Genomic DNA, 18,151 nt, shown 5'->3' on the forward strand with positions numbered 1-18,151 from the left:
AAATTACTTGGAGCAGCAGTGGGAGACGTTGGTGCAGCCCCCAGTTCTGGCCAGCCCCACACTTGCATCCAGCCCCCATGCTTGCCTGGGCAAATCATGTCCCAGAAAACCTTCAGTCTTAATTAAAGGACTAATCCAATCAGGAGCACACACAGCTTCACCTTTAGCAGCAGCAGCTCCCAGAGGCCTGCAAGTCTTTATTAAACCCACGAGGAAGGGCATGGTCCTGAGTCTGAGCCTATGAGCAGCCATCCTCCTCTGAGGCAGCAATCAGAGCGGTGTTGGGTGTGAGGGTTAGTCTGTAATTATACCAGAGCTTGCTTAAGCACCTGGCTGATCTTTTTATGCCTTCATCAGGGGCAGACTGGTAGCTGAAGGCAGGTGCTTGCAAGGGGGGGAGCAGCTGTGGAAGCACAGGAACCACAGAAGAAATTGTTTTCGATCCCAAATGCAGTATGTCTTTGCCAAAGAGATATATTGGTTTAATACACCCTCCTTAGGCAGAGTGTGGATAGTGGAAATGTATTTAATGATAAAATAATTGCCCGGGTGAAGGGACAGATTTGGCCTGGTGTGGGGCAATTTCCAAGGGTACTGGCAGAGGAAGATGAGGAATGGGGTACCCTGACAGTGAATTTTATACACTGCCTATACAGACTTGTTTAGATGTGATATGTATGAGTATATATATAATGTGGTGCTTAGAAAGAATACACACATCTATGTATATAGTGTATACTGCATATTCTGAACAAATTGTATTTCCTAGGCAGAGCAGAGATAGCTCAACTATCCAAGAATACTTGTGACTGCATCCCCATTTTTTTCCCAATCCAAATTCTCATCAAATGTTTTCATATCATTCCCTTGGCTCTGTTGCTGTTTCTGGTGGTGCCCATGCCTCCCACAGAAGGGCCCTGATGCTGTTCTCCTGCAGCTGCCACACCCATGGTCCCAGATTGCATGTTCATCACTGTGCCTGCCTACACAGGGTGAGAAAAAACTGGGCAGGACCTGGTCAGGAGATGTCTGAGCTTGGCATGGTGACAAGAGCATCCTGGTCTAAAAAGCCCAGCAGCAACTGCATAGCCGGCAAGGAAGAGCAGCCAGCCTCCTGAGGTCTTCTGATGCATCTCCTCATATCCTGCATTGATGTCAGCTTTCCTCACTCTGACCCGACCATCAGATAATGGTACTGCTGATGTAGTGCACTATGCTGTGCTGGGGCTGTGAAGGAGAGCATGGTCCTACTTGGAGAAAGGCTCAAAAAGTGGCAGGGTCTCATGTGTGCTGCTGATGAGCATCCCCGTGCTTGGTCTTCATGCAGGTCTACTACAGCCCATGGAGTGCCTTGAGCCAGTCCTCTCCCTGTCTTACCAGTGCCCTGGGATGGGTTGTGCTGGTGAAAAAGAAATGCAGAGCATCAATCCCTGCCCTCCTTATGTCTTCCTCCCTGCCACACAACAGCGCTAGAGCAAGCGGCTGCAGGAGATAATGAATACAGCACACTGCATGGCAGCTTGGCTCAGCATCACTGTTCAGTGATACTCACCACATCATGTGTGTCCCCCAGAAACACCGTGGTGGGGAGGGGGAAGGAACAAGGTTTTGCGTTAAAGGCAAGTCATTAACTGCCGCACTAGTTTGATGCTTAAGAATCCATCAAGAAATTCATGCTCCTTTACCAAATTAGGGGTGAGAAATCAGCTCTGTGTCCAGTTTCCCCAGAAGTGTTTTTCTTCATCTCATTTTTCTTTTATGATTTAATACAGGAGATAAAGGTCCTCTGGATTCTTGCAGAGCTGCTCTGGTTGCCATAGAAATAACCTTCGTTAATCATTTCACCATAACTCAGGAATAATTTGCTCTGAGGAGCTTGGGATACTCATGTGCTGCTGCATGTCAGATAACTGGTGGTGCTGCCACTGCTCTGTTCTCACCCCTGAGTCTGGTGATTGCCAGTGTCATGAAGGGAGCAGGGAGCATACATCCTCATGTCATGTCACAGAATAACAGAATCACAGGATGGTTTTGGTCCAAATAGATGTAGGCTGGAGAAGTCCTGTGCCAGGAGACCCACACAGGGTCAGACTACCCAGCAGGTGTTTGTCTGGGCCACATGCTGTCCCACCAGGCACTGATGGGTTGGGAAAAGAGTGGGGAAAAGTGATGTTAGTAAGTTTGGGTTTAGAGGAGCCTTTCTTTTTTTGTCACCGTAAGTTTATTCAGCTCTGATGACAAATGATTAGCTTCAGCCAGACCTGGTGTGGCCAGTGGCTTGGTCTTGGTGTGGTTGGGCTGGGGTCTGATGAGTTGGGCTGGTGTTGGAACAGTGTTGGGACAATGTTGGGCTGGTTGTGCCAGCATTGGTCCAGTTGTGCCAGTCTGCTGCCTCAGCTGGTTGGCTGGCAGGAGGTGGAGGAGCAGGACCTTGCCATGGACAGGGCACAGCAAGGCTGTGCTGGGGAAGGGACCCTGGGTGCTTTAAGCATATCAGCTGTGCTGTTAACACATTTTATTAAGTGTTTTCTGTCTTGAGAGGGTTTGGATTACCCCAGAAGCTGCTGTTGCTTGAACACCTTGTCTTCTTTCACCAAAGCTCCTCGGGAGCAGCATGTTTCCTGGTGAAGGCATTCCCACTACACCCTGCCTTTGGCCCCAGATGGACAGAACTTTCCTTTTCTCCCTCTTCAGAAAAAAACCCTAATGTCAAAATATGCTGAGGCTCTTGTGTCACAGCTGGTGGGCCCTGCCACTGCCTTGAAGGCATCTTCATCTAGCAGCTGCCTGGGAAGAGCCATGTTAATGATCCCAAAACCACTTTCACTTTAGCACTGGATCAACCATGCTGCTGTGGATTAAGGCACTAAATAGCATGCTGAAGCTCTCAGAGCAGGGATCCAAAGCACAGGAGGGGGCACTTTTCATACCTGCACCTGCTGTGTCTTGTCCTGCAAGGCAATGGTATATTTAAGATCACGGTGAAGTGAGCAACGATGGGCTTTGGGTAATCGCCTTTTTGTTGCTCTGCTGATAGATATAAAAATGATGTGCCTTGCTGCCCACACTGCCTCTTGTCACAGCCTCTACAAGTGTGTCCCAGGGCTGATGGATGATGGAGGGCTATATACTGGGTGACCTATGGGTGTTGGAAGATGCTTCCCATGGGGTGGGAAAGTGCATGCTCATTCCTCCTGTGGCCCTTGTGGTTGCAGACACAGCTTGTGCATGGGATGTTGGATGGATGCTCCACCACCAGTGGTGCTGGGTGATCAGTGGTGGGTCTCACCATGCTCACTGTCTGCCTTGGCAGGTGTACGAGAGTGGCAGCAATGTGGACCAGTTTGTGACCCGCTTCCTGCTGAAGGAGACGGCTAACCAGACCCAGTCACTGCTGAGCTCTGTGGAGAGTGCCGTGGATGCCATTGATGAGCAAACCAATCCTGCCAGGTCTGCAGCACCTCCTGCCCTCCTCTTGACTTCCAGAGTGATTCTGGTGCAGGAAGTGGAGGGAGAGGATGATTCTGTGGGATGAGGGAAAATGCAGCAGATGGTGTGCAGGGAGCAAAAGGCAAAGAGCTGCTTTTCCCTTTGCTTCCCTGTTATGTGAAATGGGGGTGGGGGAAGAGATTTTCTCGACCCCTCATGTTTGATTTGTCTATCAGTGCCCCTGGAAAGCCAAGACCCTTGCGGCCAACCAGTGTCAGTTGTTATAGGGACCCTTGTTATAGGGACCCTTGATTGAACAGTCCTGCTGGATGGGAGGGCAATTCAACTGTCTTGTTCAGGGAAACATGTCAACAGCATCAGGGGGTCTTCCCACTTTATGTTACCCACTGTCAGCAACTGCTGGCACCCACAAAGGACTAACACTAGCACTTTATGGAATAACACTCTTTATTAATATAAAATCATGACAAATTAAGGTTTGTGATTGCTGGTAATAGGGATTGTCTGCAAAACCAACCAAAAGCTATCACAAAAACAAGCGATACACAACCATACTATAATCACTAATAACAGCTAGCGCGAGTTATTTAGCGTGAATTAGATGAAGTTCTTACCCAATAGGCATCCATAGGTGGTAGAAAACAGGTTCAGCCCATTGAATGATTCCAGAAGTTAAGATGGAGTTTTCCTTATCTTCCCTCCCCTCTCATTCACTTTTATACTTTTCTTTACTCTCAGGGGGAGCTTGAGTGCCTCACAATTCTTCTGTTATTGATGGCATAAAATTCTTTCACTTCTCATTTAAAGATACAGATCATAAAAAGTTTAAAGCATGTGATCGGTGAGGGGTGGTCATACCTTGGATGTGGGTAACTTTGGGATGGAGGTGTGTGTTAGTATTATGATGAGATTATAATTAGCAAGGTTCACCTAAGGGAACTGATTTCTCCACAGCTTCTGGCTCAGCAACAGACATCGTCTCTTGTATTTCCCCTCTGACAGCTGTTATGTGGCTTATCAGTTGCATGGTACCAAGTTCGCAGTCCCCAGTCTGCAGGGAGTACAGCAGAGCCTGGCCGTGGTGTCTCCACTCTGCTCCACCCTCCATTGCTCCTCTATGATAGCAGGTTGTGTTGCCTAGGGAAACTTGTGGAGTGGATTCCACACACACCAACCGTCCTGAAAGTGGCAACTCTCAGGCTGGTTCAAGTGGTATTTTACCATAAAAATGTTTCTATAATACTGCAACTTCTGTTAGTTTTCTCCTGTACCAACAGTGATTTTGGCACACTCCCTTCCCAGCTTCCTGAGAGCTCTCAGGGCTTTCCTCCACCACTCTGTCCTGCCCTGTCCCTTACTCTCCTGCAGCCCTAAAGGTCCCTCTTGACCTTTTCACCCATGAGCAGCTCAGGGGCAGATGCAAAGGGCAGCACCCTGGGGCTGCGCAGCCCTGGGTGCATGGGGCTGCTTCTCTGAGCAAATCCACTGGTCCCATTCAGGGCAAAATGTGGGCACCAGCAGCAGGGTGGCTGTGTCTGGGGTGTGCTGGGGACAGCCCATGCGGTGGCTTCCCATGGCAGGGATGCTGTCTCTCCTGCTGGGCACCCACGAGGTGAAATCCACAGAGGCAAAAGGTGCTTGTGTGCTGGGGACAGGTACCATGCCCTCGGGTCCCATGTGAGGGAGCCATCCCCATCCCAGCAGCCTGTCATGTGCTACCAGGATTGTAGAAGGCAGAGCAGAGAGTTCCAGGCTTTCTCAAGTGCTGCCAGAGCTAAAATATAAGGGGTACCTGGCAGCATAGCCCAGATGGTCACTTGGTGTCACTGTGTCACTCACTTCTCTGTCACCAGCTGTAACCAGGACAAGTTGCCATGGAAACCATTCATCATATGTTGATCAAGTGAATCCTGCTCCTATTGTCCTTGCAAACCAGGAGGCCATGGGATGCTCAGGGGGACTCCTTGGCTTCCCCAAACCACATGGAAATCCCAACTCCCTGCTGGGACACTACAGGGGCTGATGTGCCCAAACGCTTCACAGCAGCCAGATCTTGGTGTTTTGGGTTTTAACATCAGCAGCAGTTGCACCCTGGACAGGCAGCACTGGGCTGTTCTCACTGGAGCTGTTGCTGCCTGGGGACAGCAGTGAGACCCTGGGCAGCTCTGGTGACATCTCACCAGCTTTCTTAGGAGGGATGCTCTGGTTTTCATCCCACATTCTTCTCCCCGTTTTGGAAAGAGACTGTGTCAAACCTTATACAAAAAAAGTAAAAGGGAAACAATGAGGAGAAAACAAACCAAATGTAAGACACAGCAATTAGAACCCATGAAAGACTTTGTTGGCTGTTATTTGCTGATGTGTGGGCCCAGTTCATAATGAGTAGCATTGTACTTGTTTTCTCATGGTAGTAATAGCAAAAAAAACCACTACCAAACGCACAAAAGATGATCTTATGTATCCACATGAAGACAAAGGGGTGGCCTAAAAAGCACCAAAATAAAGGTCTGTAAAATGAAATGCAAAGGCAGATGTCCAAGCCTGAGACACCTCATTAAATTGTGATTAAAAAGAAATCTCTGTCTGTTATCACCTAATTTCCTGCCTATTGACAGGGGATTATTTTGCGCAGGCAGGGGGATTATCACACAGTCTGTAGCGACAAGGATGTTCCTGCCGTCTATCATTATTCTTGCTTCCCTATCTTGGGAATGTTCTTCAGGGCCAGATCTGCTTGTCATGTTCCCATGTACATGGTGAAAGTCTCCATCAGCTGATCTGGGGGGACAGTAGCAGCCCAGACTTTGCACCAAAGGAGCCAGCTGTAATTGCTCAGGGTAGACAGGGAAGGTAGAGAGGACATCCAGCTGCTGCACTCCAGAGAAGCTGGGTGCCTGGGGAGGGACAGGAGGACAGGACAGTGCTGGCCAGTGTTATGCATATTGGCTCCTGGCATTCAGCATGTTGTCTCCATTGTGAGCTGCATGAATGGCAAGAAATGCCAAGAGGAGTCAGGCTCCCAGGTACCTCCATCAGCAGACAGGCAGCATAGAGCTGCTCTTGCTAGAAGGAAACACTGAAAACCCTTTGCGGCTTCCCGTCAGTGGAGGAGGAAGTGAAGGTCATCCTACCCGAATCTCACTCCCATCTTGCCACACAGGGATGGCAGCTACAAACCCTTGCTGGGGTGGCAGGTCTTAGCATCCTCTCCAGTTTGCAAATGACCGAGGGCCTGGGGGAACCACTGGGTGGTCATTGGTGACTCAGGGGTATATGCATGCATGAGCACGTGCGTGTATACATACACACATATATGCTTTTCTCCAAGAGGTGATGCAGGATGACCCAGGCCAAATGGGTTTTGTAGCCCCAGAAGAAGAAGAAGCAGCAAGCTGGAGGAGCTGCTACAGTGAATATGTTTCCATTCTCCAGGAGAAATAGAGCCTGTTGGTGGGGTGCATGCCAAGCAGCCATGACAACCACTTTTCCCATGTGTTAGTAGCCAAAGCCACCCAACTGCAAAACCAGCCCCACTAAGGTGCAGCCAGCTGCCTGGACATAGCTACAGGTGCCCCACTGTTGTGGTGTTTGTCTAGAGGAGTAAATACACTTGCGGGCTGCAAGAGATGGGCAGTTCAAGTGTTTCCTAAGCAGGAAAGAAAAGTGATGGCTGCTGGGAGCAGCCTGCTGATGCTGCTTTTAATGCTGAATGATGGCACTGAAGGGAAGCCTGTGCTGTGTGAGCACTGCTGCTCTCCAAGGGGTCTGGAGCTGGTGGCAGAAGTGCCAAAGAGGACACTCCAATGTCAGCTCCCTGGGACTGGCTTACACTCAACTGTATGTGCCCAGCTCTGCCCCCCATGATGGCCTGTGTGCTCTCTGGTTGCAGGCACTACCCCAGCAAGACAGGCCATGGTCTGATGGAGACCTGGTACGACAGCCCTGTGCCCAGCTACTCTCCCACCAGCTGGATGGTCCCCAGGGAGCAGGGGAAGACCTTCCAGAGTGGTAAGTGATGGCTGCTTCCAGCTGTACTCACAGCCTGAGATGACTCAGGGTGCTCAGGGAAGGAAGCTGTGGTCCCAGCAGCATCGTGGAGGTAATGCTAGACTTCCCTGGAGAGCAGCAGGGCTCTCAGGGTGCCCAGGGGTGCCTCTCTGGGAGGCAGAGAGGAGATGGAGGCAGGCCTCTCCATCGCTGCCTCCTGGCTCCACGCAGGTTCCCCTGACACCAAGGTGGAGGGCCTGGAGAGGCAGATCAACAGGCTGGCTGAGCTGATTGGCAAGCTGGAGGACAAGGTAAGGGCCAGCATTTCCACACATGGGGCTGTCCCTGGGGCCCACAGCTTCCTGTCCTGGTTGGCACTGAGATGACCAAGAAGTGGTGCTGGTGGGAACATGCGTGCATGGTGATGGGAGCTGGGTGGGTGATGGTGGGGTTGGAGGATGTTACGTCTGATAAGCTGATGGCAGCTATTGTAATGTGGAATGATTAACTGTGGGTTTATTTAAACAAGAAAAAAACATAAGGAAGGAAGAAGGCAACAGCTCTTGCAGAGGCAGCCTTACTCCATCTAGGGACTGAAAGAGAAAATGTTAGTACAAGAGGTGTTCCCAAAATCCTTCTGGTTTGTGCTTTCAGGACGTAAGGAGGCAGCGAAAAGGTGGTGCTGTACATGGGGGCAGAGAGGTGCTGTGAAGGGTGAGGGCAAAAAAGTGTTAACCATGGTTGCCCAAGGAAACAGTGTCCCAAGGGCTGGGAAAGCACAAGTAGGCACTGAGGAGAGATGGTTCCCCTACCCCAGGGACAATCAGGGACTGAAAGGTGACGGCTGTCTTGGGACTAGTGTGAGGACATGGTGGTGAGGATGTTGGCTGCTCAGGGAGCCTCTGCAGAGGGTCCTTATGGAAGGGGCAAATGGGTCTCAGAGCCCTCCCTGCAGAGAAGGGGGCACAGCCCATCATGTCCCCAGGCACTGGGGACAGAAACCCACCAGCCTGGGAGGGACACACAACCTCAGCGCACCCTCCCACTGCTTTTCCCCCTTCCCCAGACCCTCTGGTTTGACCTGCACCAGCGGCTGTCAGACAGTGAGAGCACGGCTTGCACGGTGAGAGCACCCTGGGGTGCTGAGGTGTCCCTGCGGTGTGCATTGCCCTTGGGGTGGGGGGTGTCACCATGTTTTTGGGGGTCTGTCATACTGCTGTGTTTTGGGGGCCCAGCAGTACCTCCTCCTGGTGCGGGATGAGATGACGGTGTCACACAAGCACCTGAGTGAGTTCTGCAGCTCCTTGAAGCAATACCTGAAGAGCGTGGCCGGGGAGCGGGACTGCTTCCAGTGCGTACCACCAGCAGATGTGCATGGGGGACAAAGGGGCTTGGGGGGTGGGCACAGGGGTGTCCAGCTGCCCTTGCAGCAATGGGCACTCTGCCAAGTGAAGGGCTGTGGCAAAGCAGCCAGGATTTGGGGCGCAGTGATGCTCGGCCACCAAAACCCTTTTGTTTGGGGTGAGGTGTTGAAGGGGAGTTCCCATTCACTTGGACTGCTGGGGCTGGGGTCACTCATCGAGGGCTGCAGAGGCTGAGAGGGGAGGGGAAGGGGCATGCCCCATGGTTTAGGGCTCACCCCTCTCCTCACTCCTGCCAGTGTCACTGCCGTGAAGCTGCCCGATGGGGTCACCTTCATCGTCTATGAGTTCTGGGAGACTGAGGAGGATTGGAAGAGGTAGGGAAGGGGTAAAAAACCTTGGTTTGGGTGGGGTCCTTGGTTGTGGAGGGGTGTTGGAGCTGCTGAGCCCCAGGCTCTGTCCCCTGTCAGATGGCAGGGGTGAGGATATGTCTGTCTGTCTTAGGGCTGTCGCTGTAAAGGGTATGAGGGGCTTGGGATGTCTCTGTGCATGTCCCACCGGGGGTGCTTTTAGACATAGGGGATGGGAGGGAGGTCTCACTGTCCTAAGCCATGGGAGGGTGCTTTGCCTGAGGATGAAGAGGCTGCTGTCACCCAGCCCCTGCCAGAGGCAATGGGGTGGCAGGGTGCTGGGATGGTGATTTGGTGGGACACTGTCACCCACTGTCTCCCACCCCGGTGCAGGCACCTGCAGAGTGCCACCTGCAAGGGCTTCCAGCACGTCAAGGTGGACACGCTGAGCCAGCCTGAGGCCATCTCCAGCGTGGCTGTGCCAGGTAGGAGGGTGTCCATCCCTTGGGGTGGGCACAGGGACCCCGGAGCAGCCGGCACCGCTCCCAGTGTGGGGAGCAGGGGTGGGGGGTCAGGGTGATGCAGGGCTGGACAGGGCTGACCCTCTGGTCCTGTCCCCTGCAGCTGCCTGGTGCACCTTGAGCCGAGAGTGACCGCTGGTGCCAGCCCTGCTGTGGGGTGGCCGTGACCCCTGTGTGGGTCAGTGTGACCTGTCTGCAGTGAAGGAAACCCCAATGTGTGTTCCCAGCACCCCATAGAGTCCCCTCTGCCCCAGCTACCCCATCACCTGTATCACCTCTTTCTGGAGTGGGGTGGGCTGCGGGGGATTTCCCCCCACAGGGTTTGGGGAGTGGCTTCCCAGTGCACAGGTGGGCAGGGAGTGGCAGCTGGTGGTAAGGAACAGGGAGTGGGAGCAGGAGGCTGAAGGCCCCCTGGGAGGTAATCTGGGGTCCCTGCTAGTCCCCAGGGGAGTAGGCTGTGCCTGTAGGGATAGGGACCCTTGAGGAGTGCTGGGAGGTGGTCAGGGTGGTGGTGAAGGGGGTGCCCCTTAGTCCTGTGAGGTGTGGGTAGTCCCAGGGGGTTTCCTTCATGGTGGCAGTGGGTGCCTTGCAGATGTGGGGATAGATGCCCCCCTTCCTGGGGTCTGTACTTCTGTCTGTGTGTCTGTCTGTGCATGTGAGGAGCTCGCTGCTCATCCTGCCCCCAGCCCACCTTGTCTGGGGGTCCTTTGGAGGGGTGTGTGGCACAGGGCCCTCACCAATTCCCTCTCCTGTCTTTATTAGCCTCTATATAATGGGGATGGTCATGCCAAATAAAATCGTGATGAGATCCAGAGGTGTAGCTGTGCCGAGGGTATGGTGGGGGCGTCATGTGGGGGTGCACGATGAAGCGGGTCCATGGCCCCTCAGCGCAGCAGCCCCAGCACTGCCAGGGCAGCGCTCTGCCCGCAGACGAAGGCACCACCGAGCACGGAGAGGACCCCCCAGGTGATGAGAGCTGCCCTGCGGGAACATGAGCAGGGGCTGGAGGGACCAAACTGACCCCGAGTAACATGCAACCCGCTGAACCCCCATATGTGGAGCCTTCTGTGGGTCTCAGCCTCCTCTGCCGCGCTCCTCTGCATCACGGATGGCTGAAGACCCCAGCAGTCCCTCCGGCACATCCCCACTGCAACGACACACAGCGCTTGGTCAGAAGCCTGACAGCACCACCATGAGAGCATCCCCGGTTCTGCCTGCACCCGGTGGCCCTGCCGAAGGGGCCCAGGGCACATCTGCTCACCACCCCACCCCCCCCCCCCCCCGCCATGCTCAGGCACAGCCACATCCACACAATCTCCACATATACCCCCCCGCCCCACTGCCACATGTCCCCTACCCGGCTCCTTCCCAGCCCTGCTACCTGTGGGTCTACACCTCCCTGTCGCCCTCTCCCCAGGCACACAGCCTCTGACAAACACCAAGCCCTTAGGAAGTAGCACTCACCCCAAACACTGCTGCTGCTGCTGCTCCATCGTGGGGTCATCAGCACTGTGCGCCTTCCCGAACTGCCCCAGGCAGGCTGGGACTGTCCCATTGCTGTCCCCATCTCCCTGGCTCGTGCTGTCCCCTCCCATGGTGATGGCACTCTTGGGGTCACACTCTGGTGGGTCTCCCTGATGGAGCTCTCCAAGTCCTTGCTGCTCACCTCGGTGCCACTTCTCACTGCCTGCATTGGTCTCCCAGTGCTTTGGCATCCCTAGGGCACCCTCCCTCCTGCCCAGATAGCTATGCGTCCCTCAGTGCACCATCCTGGCCAAGACCCCAAGGCCCTGGTGTGCTCTCACCAGCTGCCATGGGGGACAGGGCCCCACACACATCACCTCCATCCTCACTCAGATTCTGCTACTCCCCCAGGAGCACAGACACACTTCAGCAAACACCTACCCCAAAACTCACCAGAAACGTGCCAGGTCCCCCTGACATGGGCTTCTACAGCCTTGGAGCACCATGGACTTCTGACCCCCACCCAAGTCTCCACTGTGTGCCCCAGTGCCTTTAAGCCTTGCTGCAAGGGGTCTGGTATTCAGACACATCCCTGATCCCTGTGCACACCTCTCGTACCTAGGCACAGCCTCATTCCTGGGCACACCCCTGGTGCGCAGGCACATTCCCAATTTATGGGCACCTCCCCAGTACCTTGACTCAACCCTGGTACCCAGCCACATCCCCAGTGTTGGAACACATCCCTCCATACCCACACTTCAGCCCCGCCACAGGCTCCTCCTGTCAGTGCCTACAGGTGCCCCAAATCCCCCTCCTCATGAGACTCCTCCTGCCTTGGCCAGGATGACCCCAGCGACCCTGCTGGAGCCATGGATCAAGGGGTGCTGTCCCCCTGCCCTTCCCCACCGCTCCCAAGTGTGCAGACACTCACTTTTTGCGTGGCCCGAGGGTGCGGGTCCCAGTCATGCACACCAGGCACAGCCCTGCCACCAACACATAGGCTCAGCTCCACCACCTGGCACCCCTCACCCAGGCCCCGCAGCAGTGTCCCCATGCATGTGTCCCTGCACCTCAAAATGGGGCCAGGATGGACTCCCCATCACCACCACAGCACCCACCCTGCACCAACAATGCTTTTGGCACCAGCACCCTTCCTCTGCCTCCCACTGCTCACTCTTGCCTGGGAAGATGAAGATGAAGAAGGCGCTGATGCCCCCAATGAGCTCAATGACCTTGCCGATGTCTGGGACAAAGAGGGCAATGGTGAGCGTGGTGGCCATCCAGGTGACTGTCAGTGCCACCCGGCTCCGCTGCTCCTGCGCCTCGGGCACTACCATGGCTCTGTGCTTGGGGGTCACCCACACATCCCTCACCACTGACCTGCGGAGGAACAGCAAGGCTGATAGCACCCAGTGGAGCTGCACTGGCCAGGGGACACCTGGCTGGCTACCACCCCTTCACCTGCCCAGCAGCACCACGATGGGGTAGATGGTAATGATGGAGACACCAAAGAGCAGGCGGGCAACAATGACAACTGGGTCGTTCCCTGGGTAGGACATTAGGACGTCAGGTGCCACAGCCTCGCCAAAGGTCAGGTAGCCATAGAGCCCTGTGAAAGGAGCAGTGGGTTGGGTGGTCATGAGGAGGACAGAGGAGCCAAGAGAAAGATGAGGACAAGCGGGAGAAGGAGGAGATGAAGGGCTCTGGTGCTGGGGTTACCCGTGAGGGAGTAAATGAGCAGACAGATGAGCATGGAGACCACAGAGACAGCGATCCAGTGTAAGAAACTCTGGTTGCGCATGCTGCTGTAGATGGCCACACAGGCCTCGTGGCACTGCAAAACAAGGAGGGGTGCTGCTGGGGCCCCATGCAGGGACAACCCCCATACCCAGTTTCTTCCCTCCCACACCCAGGGGTGCCCTGTTCCACTCTCACCCATCCCCAGGGGCTTCTGTCCTGCCCTGCAGCCACCACTGGACATAGAATGGGTCCCCTTCCCTGCAACCCCCCTGCAAGGAATAGTGTCCCTATGGTCCAGGATGCTGCCAGCACTGCCCCAGCAGCAAGGGACAGTGGTGCCAGGGTGACCTACCTGGAAGCCAAAGCAGATCGTGGGGATGACGCTAAAAATGGAGGCCCAGGAGGATGCCCTGTGGCATGGAGTGGAAGAAGCACAGAGCATGGCATAAGCTGTGAAGCCTGGATGCCACAGTAGGAAACTCTCAGCCAGTAATTTTGGGAGAAGGAGGGGATTGCTGGGGTGAAAGCTGGAGCTGGGGCTGCCGCTCACCCACCAAACTGCCAGCATTGTCCCCAGCTCATTCCTCCCTGTGCCATCACCCAGGACCACCCCTTGCCCATGCTAATGCCATAGAGACCAGAGTGGGAGGTATGTGGGGCTGACCCTCCTACCTGGAGGGCTGGGAGGGCTCCGGCCAGCCCAGGCTCTCTGCCTGCAGGTGGTATTTCAGGATGATGACCAGGGTGAGGTAACAGGCAGCCAGCGTGCCCAGGATGCTGCTGGGGCATGGGAGGGCATCAGCACAGAGACCCCTGGCAGCCGGGGGGGGGGGAGGGTCCCATGGCCATGCAGGGACCTGGGAGGAGGTGGCCTGGGGCACAGGATGCCATGGGGTGGCTACATCATGGGGGTATCCCAGGTGGTACCTGGAGTACTTCTGGAAGCCGATCTCCTTGGGGACAGAGAGCGGGAAGATGACAAAGACACAGAGAGCTGAGAGGGTGAAGCGCTGGTCTGCATACCAGGGGGGTGACAGGGGGGCCCCACTTAGCGTCCCATTGGGGTACAGGGAGTCACACACTGTGGGGAGCAGCAGGGATGTCAGTTGTGCCCAAAGGGTGGCCCAAGGAGGTCGGGAGCATCATATCATGACAAGGCCAGGGAGCTCCATGACCTCAGGCATCCAAAGAAAATGCTGGGGCTGCTCCCAATCCACATGGGACCACCTTCCCCTCAATCCCCAGCAAGCTACACAGGAAAACAACTCACATTTCTCCAGCTGGTCACCCACCACCCTGAGGAGGGCCACAGAAATCATGAAGAGGTTGAGGAGGAAGCAGACCTCGCAGAGCTTCCCCACTGCTGCCCCGCACACAGCCCGGACCACTCCCTGGTAGGTGGGCTGGGCGCTGAGGGCTGCTGCGTAGCCCAGCACCGCCAGCCCACTCACCAGGAAAACCAGCGAGCCCTGTGGGGACAGGAGCCATCAAGAAGCATCACATCACTCCCAGACCCAGGGGGACAAGCAGGGCCATGGCCAGCAATTAGGTGGCCATCTAGGTAACATGGGTGGAGAACCAGCCCTAGGTGACGCTTTTGGTTTAGGTCTGGTGGGTTAGGGCATGTAGGGTAGAATCATAGAGTGGTTTGGATTGGAAAGGACCTTAAGATCATCTAGTTTCAAACCCCTGCCATGGGCAGGGATGCTTCACACTAGACCATGTTGCCCAAGCCTCTGTCCACCCCGGTCTTGCAAAGACAGGGTTGGAGCACTTACCACTTCTTTGGGCAACCTGTTCCAGTGCTGAGGCACCATAAAGAACTTCTTCCTTCTATCTAACCTAATTTCCACTGTTAAACCTATCACCCCTTGTCCTATCACTACAGTCCCTGATCAGGAGTCCCTCCCCAGCATCTTTGTAGGCCCCCTTCAGATACTGCAAGGCTGCTATGAGGTCTCTACGCAGCCTTCTCTTCTCCAAGCTGAACAGCCCCAATTTTTCCAGCCTGTCAATTGATACCACTCACCCAATTATACTGTACGTTACGCTGATGCAAAGAGCATCTCCAAGGTGGCAGCTCCTGCCCTGGCTATTCCCCCATCAGCCTGGCCTGGGACGTGGACGCTGCCCCCCAAGCGCCGTGGCGGGCTCTCCGAGGACGCTGCTGCCGCCAGCCCCTCGCCCAGGTCCCGGACCCCCGCTCCCCCCTTACCAGCTCCACCAGGAGGGCCGGGACAGCTCCGCCAGCCCTGCCGAAGGCCCAGGGGAAGCTCAGCAGCCCCGCGCCCAGCGCTGACTTGAGCAGGATGCAGACGGCGCCGGCAGAGGAGAGCCCGGCGGGACCCGGCTGCGGCAGCAGGGGCCGGACCTCGCCCGCCCGCTCCATCCCAGCGGGACTCTGCGCCGGGCCGGCAGCGCCAACGCTGACCCTTGCGATGGGCCTCCGCGGACCCCCCTTACTGCAGGGAGCGGGGAGTGGGCAGCGGGAGGCGGGGCAGGAACCGGCCGTGGGAGGACACCCCCTCCTGATCCCGCTGCATCTGCATCTCGGGGCAGGGCAGCGGCATCGCCCTGAAGACGGGTGGATGGACAGGGGGAGGACCGTGGTTCATGCACCTCCCCCGCTCGGGACCAGCGGTCGTATCCCGCTGCCTGTGGGCACCCCCAAGCCTCAAAGAGCTCGTACAGACCAAGGAAAAACCGCAGTCCCAGAAGCTTCCAGCACGGGGCTCAGCGTGGGGGCTCCCCGTTCCAGCGGTATTCACCCCATCCACGCAATTCCCACCACGGGACATTTTGGAGTATCCCGGGTCAGGGAGGGTGAGGAAAGGGAGCTGCAGTGAGCGTCCTTCAGACCATTTGACTGATGGATGCTTCACCACTGAGTACAGGATGAGGCCACCACCCCTCAGTGTCTCTGCAGCAATTAAAAGCCCACTGGGGTGCTCTTGCACTCATGAGACCTTAGTAAGGCACCACCTCTTTGGAGCATCCCATCCGCTGCTCCGAACAGGGAAGGGGGGTGCTAGGACAATACAATGGGGTAACTGATGCCACAGGGGACCCGCACAGAGAAGGCTATACCCCACGGGGATGATGGGCTCATCCCCTACACTGTTGACATGCCGCACCTCTGTGTCGCTCTCAGTACATGCCACCACCCTGGGGCTCTGCACACAGGCCCCCAGTGCTGGCCAACAGCCCCTAATGCATTTTTGATTTCCCAAGTATGTGCCCTTCTGATCTCAGTAAAACGGATAAAGAGACTTTAATCAGCTGCTAGGAGGAATTATGGATGGCTAATTGTGCCTGCCACCTCCATTACATCTCTGCCACCTACGGGGCTTATAACCATTTAGCAGGGCCCTTCCAGGCCTTCATTAGCTGCACACCAAAGGCTTTGGAAATAATTGGCCTCTACGATTTAGAAATTGGCCACTGGGCTGTAAAATACCAGCCACTGGGAAAGGCTCTTAATTCGGACTGGTGCTTTGATAGAGCTTGACTCTGGTTTGAATGCTGCGGTGGAACTGTCATCTCTCATTAGTGCCCCTCCTCATTAGGACTAAAGCTTTCCAGGCTGCCTCTGATGGGAGTGCCACAAATCAAAGAGATGCAGCCCACCTCCCACACCAGCCCCAAGCAATTTCTCTGCTCAGTGGCTCTGAGCTCCCTTATTTTCTTCCCTCTTTCTCCCATTTATCTGGGTGCTCCAGTCACGGGGCCACAAGCCATAACCTGAGGGTTCCTGTTGGCTGGCAGCTTTACTCACTCTGTGCGCCTTCAGCAGGTGCCCTCCTCTCTTCTTTTTGATGGAAAAGGGTTGACAATCTATTTTCCACATTATTGTCTTTGAAGACAAAGGTACATGAATGCAAGTCGACAGCCCGTTTTGAACAAATGAAAACACCAACTACAATTACACCTTGCGCTACTTGCAAGGTCTGGCCCTAGAGATCTTACACCTTTACTGACAGCTCTTTTGTAACCATTATGCCCTGCAGAGCTGGCTGGTCCTGCAAGAGACCCTGATGCCATGGTGAGATGGAGAAAATCCCCTCCCTGCCAGCACAGGGAAAGGACTCACTCCAGCGGCTCACTCCAGTGCCACTGGGATGGCACAAGTAGCCCAACCTCAGGACCACCCCCTCAGCCCCAGTGACCTTCCAGTAACAGCTCCAAAGTGAAAGTTCAGCGTCTTCTGTCTTGGCAACAGGGTATTGCCTCACTCAGTGCATCCTCATCTTTGGAGGGGAAGGCAGCCTGGGAAAGGCCAACTGGTCTCTGGGTTAGGGAAAATGGGTTTTCCTAATCCATTTTGCAGGACACTTGTGTCCTGCAAAACCCTACCCACAGCCACCTCTTAGGAGGTTGCTCCAGGCTACATGGAGAAATATTCCCTCCTGCAGCACCCTTCCCAAGGCCCACCACCACAATCCATACTGTAAGCCCTGAACCATGTAGTCAGATGGCCCAGCGGGGCTGTCTCTGGCATTCTCCCCCTCCAGACATGCCCAGGGTGGTATGGGTGCCAGTGAACTGCCTAAGAGCTCACCAGGACTATTTGCTGGTACATAAGACCACTTTCCTTCCTGGGCACTGCTTCTGCTGACAGAGGCATCCACCAGTTCCCTCCTGCTCTTAGGAAAGTGTCCTGTTACTTGCAGCGGTGACAAAAGCAGCTGCCAGGGAAACCTCACAGCTTCACTGCAAAAGAAAAAAGCTATTTCAGTGATGGCAATGTTAACCAAAACTGGAGGGTCAGAGGCAACTTGTGCCTTTAAATAAGGGCATCCTTATTTAAACCTGCAACAAGTCATAGAATCATAGACTAGTTTAGGCTGGAAGGGGTCTTAAATACTCATGTAGTTCCAACCCCCTCCCACAGGCAGGGACACCTTCCACTAGACCAGACTGCTCCAAGCCCTATCCAACACCGCCAGGGATGGCATACTGCCTTGAACTCTGCCAAGCACAGGGCAGCCGCAACTTCTCTGGGCAACCTGTGCCAGTGTATCATCACCCTCATAATGAAGAACTTCCTAATACCTTACCTAAATCTACCCTCTTCCAATTTAAAGCCATTCCTCCTTGTCCTGTCCCTACAGACCCTTGTTAAAAGCCCCTCTCCGGGTTTCTTGTAGCCCCTTTAGGCACTGGAAGCTGCTCTAAGGTCTCCCCAAAGCCTTATCTTCTCCGGGCTGAACAAGCCCAGGTCTCTCAGCCTGTCCCCAGAATGCTCCAGGCCTTGGAGCATCTTTGATGAGTTTGACCC

At 55.0% G+C, this 18,151-nt stretch overlaps 2 protein-coding genes across 4 annotated transcripts in view; one reads left to right on the top strand and one right to left on the bottom strand.

The window, feature by feature from the left end:
* Positions 1–9,909, top strand: part of NECAB2 (N-terminal EF-hand calcium binding protein 2) — a 94,327-nt gene extending 84,418 nt beyond the window's left edge. For all 3 annotated transcript variants that reach the window (XM_057425405.1, XM_057425403.1, XM_057425404.1), the window contains 8 exons: positions 3,314–3,450; positions 7,340–7,458; positions 7,669–7,748; positions 8,504–8,560; positions 8,676–8,788; positions 9,098–9,175; positions 9,542–9,633; positions 9,773–9,909. In XM_057425405.1, the coding sequence (XP_057281388.1) occupies positions 3,314–3,450; positions 7,340–7,458; positions 7,669–7,748; positions 8,504–8,560; positions 8,676–8,788; positions 9,098–9,175; positions 9,542–9,633; positions 9,773–9,801 (705 nt within the window). In that variant the 3' untranslated portion in view covers positions 9,802–9,909. The remainder of the gene's footprint in view (positions 1–3,313; positions 3,451–7,339; positions 7,459–7,668; positions 7,749–8,503; positions 8,561–8,675; positions 8,789–9,097; positions 9,176–9,541; positions 9,634–9,772) is intronic.
* Positions 9,910–10,409: 500 nt separating this feature from the next.
* SLC38A8 (solute carrier family 38 member 8) lies at positions 10,410–15,300 on the bottom strand. Its single transcript, XM_057425401.1, has 10 exons — positions 15,089–15,300; positions 14,144–14,342; positions 13,801–13,954; positions 13,546–13,650; positions 13,226–13,283; positions 12,853–12,967; positions 12,595–12,742; positions 12,314–12,513; positions 12,065–12,116; positions 10,410–10,650 (listed from the first exon to the last, which is right to left on the bottom strand). The coding sequence occupies exons 1-10, from the start codon at positions 15,260–15,262 to the stop codon at positions 10,554–10,556; spliced, it is 1,302 nt and encodes a 433-aa protein (XP_057281384.1). The 5' UTR covers positions 15,263–15,300; the 3' UTR covers positions 10,410–10,553.
* Between the last annotated feature and the right edge of the window lie 2,851 nt (positions 15,301–18,151).

The sequence above is a fragment of the Pezoporus wallicus genome, unplaced genomic scaffold (genome assembly GCF_028554395.1).
Source record: "Pezoporus wallicus isolate ANWC-B61680 ecotype Strahan unplaced genomic scaffold, APGP_CSIRO_Pwel_v1 contig_8693, whole genome shotgun sequence".
Lineage (NCBI taxonomy): Eukaryota > Metazoa > Chordata > Aves > Psittaciformes > Psittacidae > Pezoporus > Pezoporus wallicus.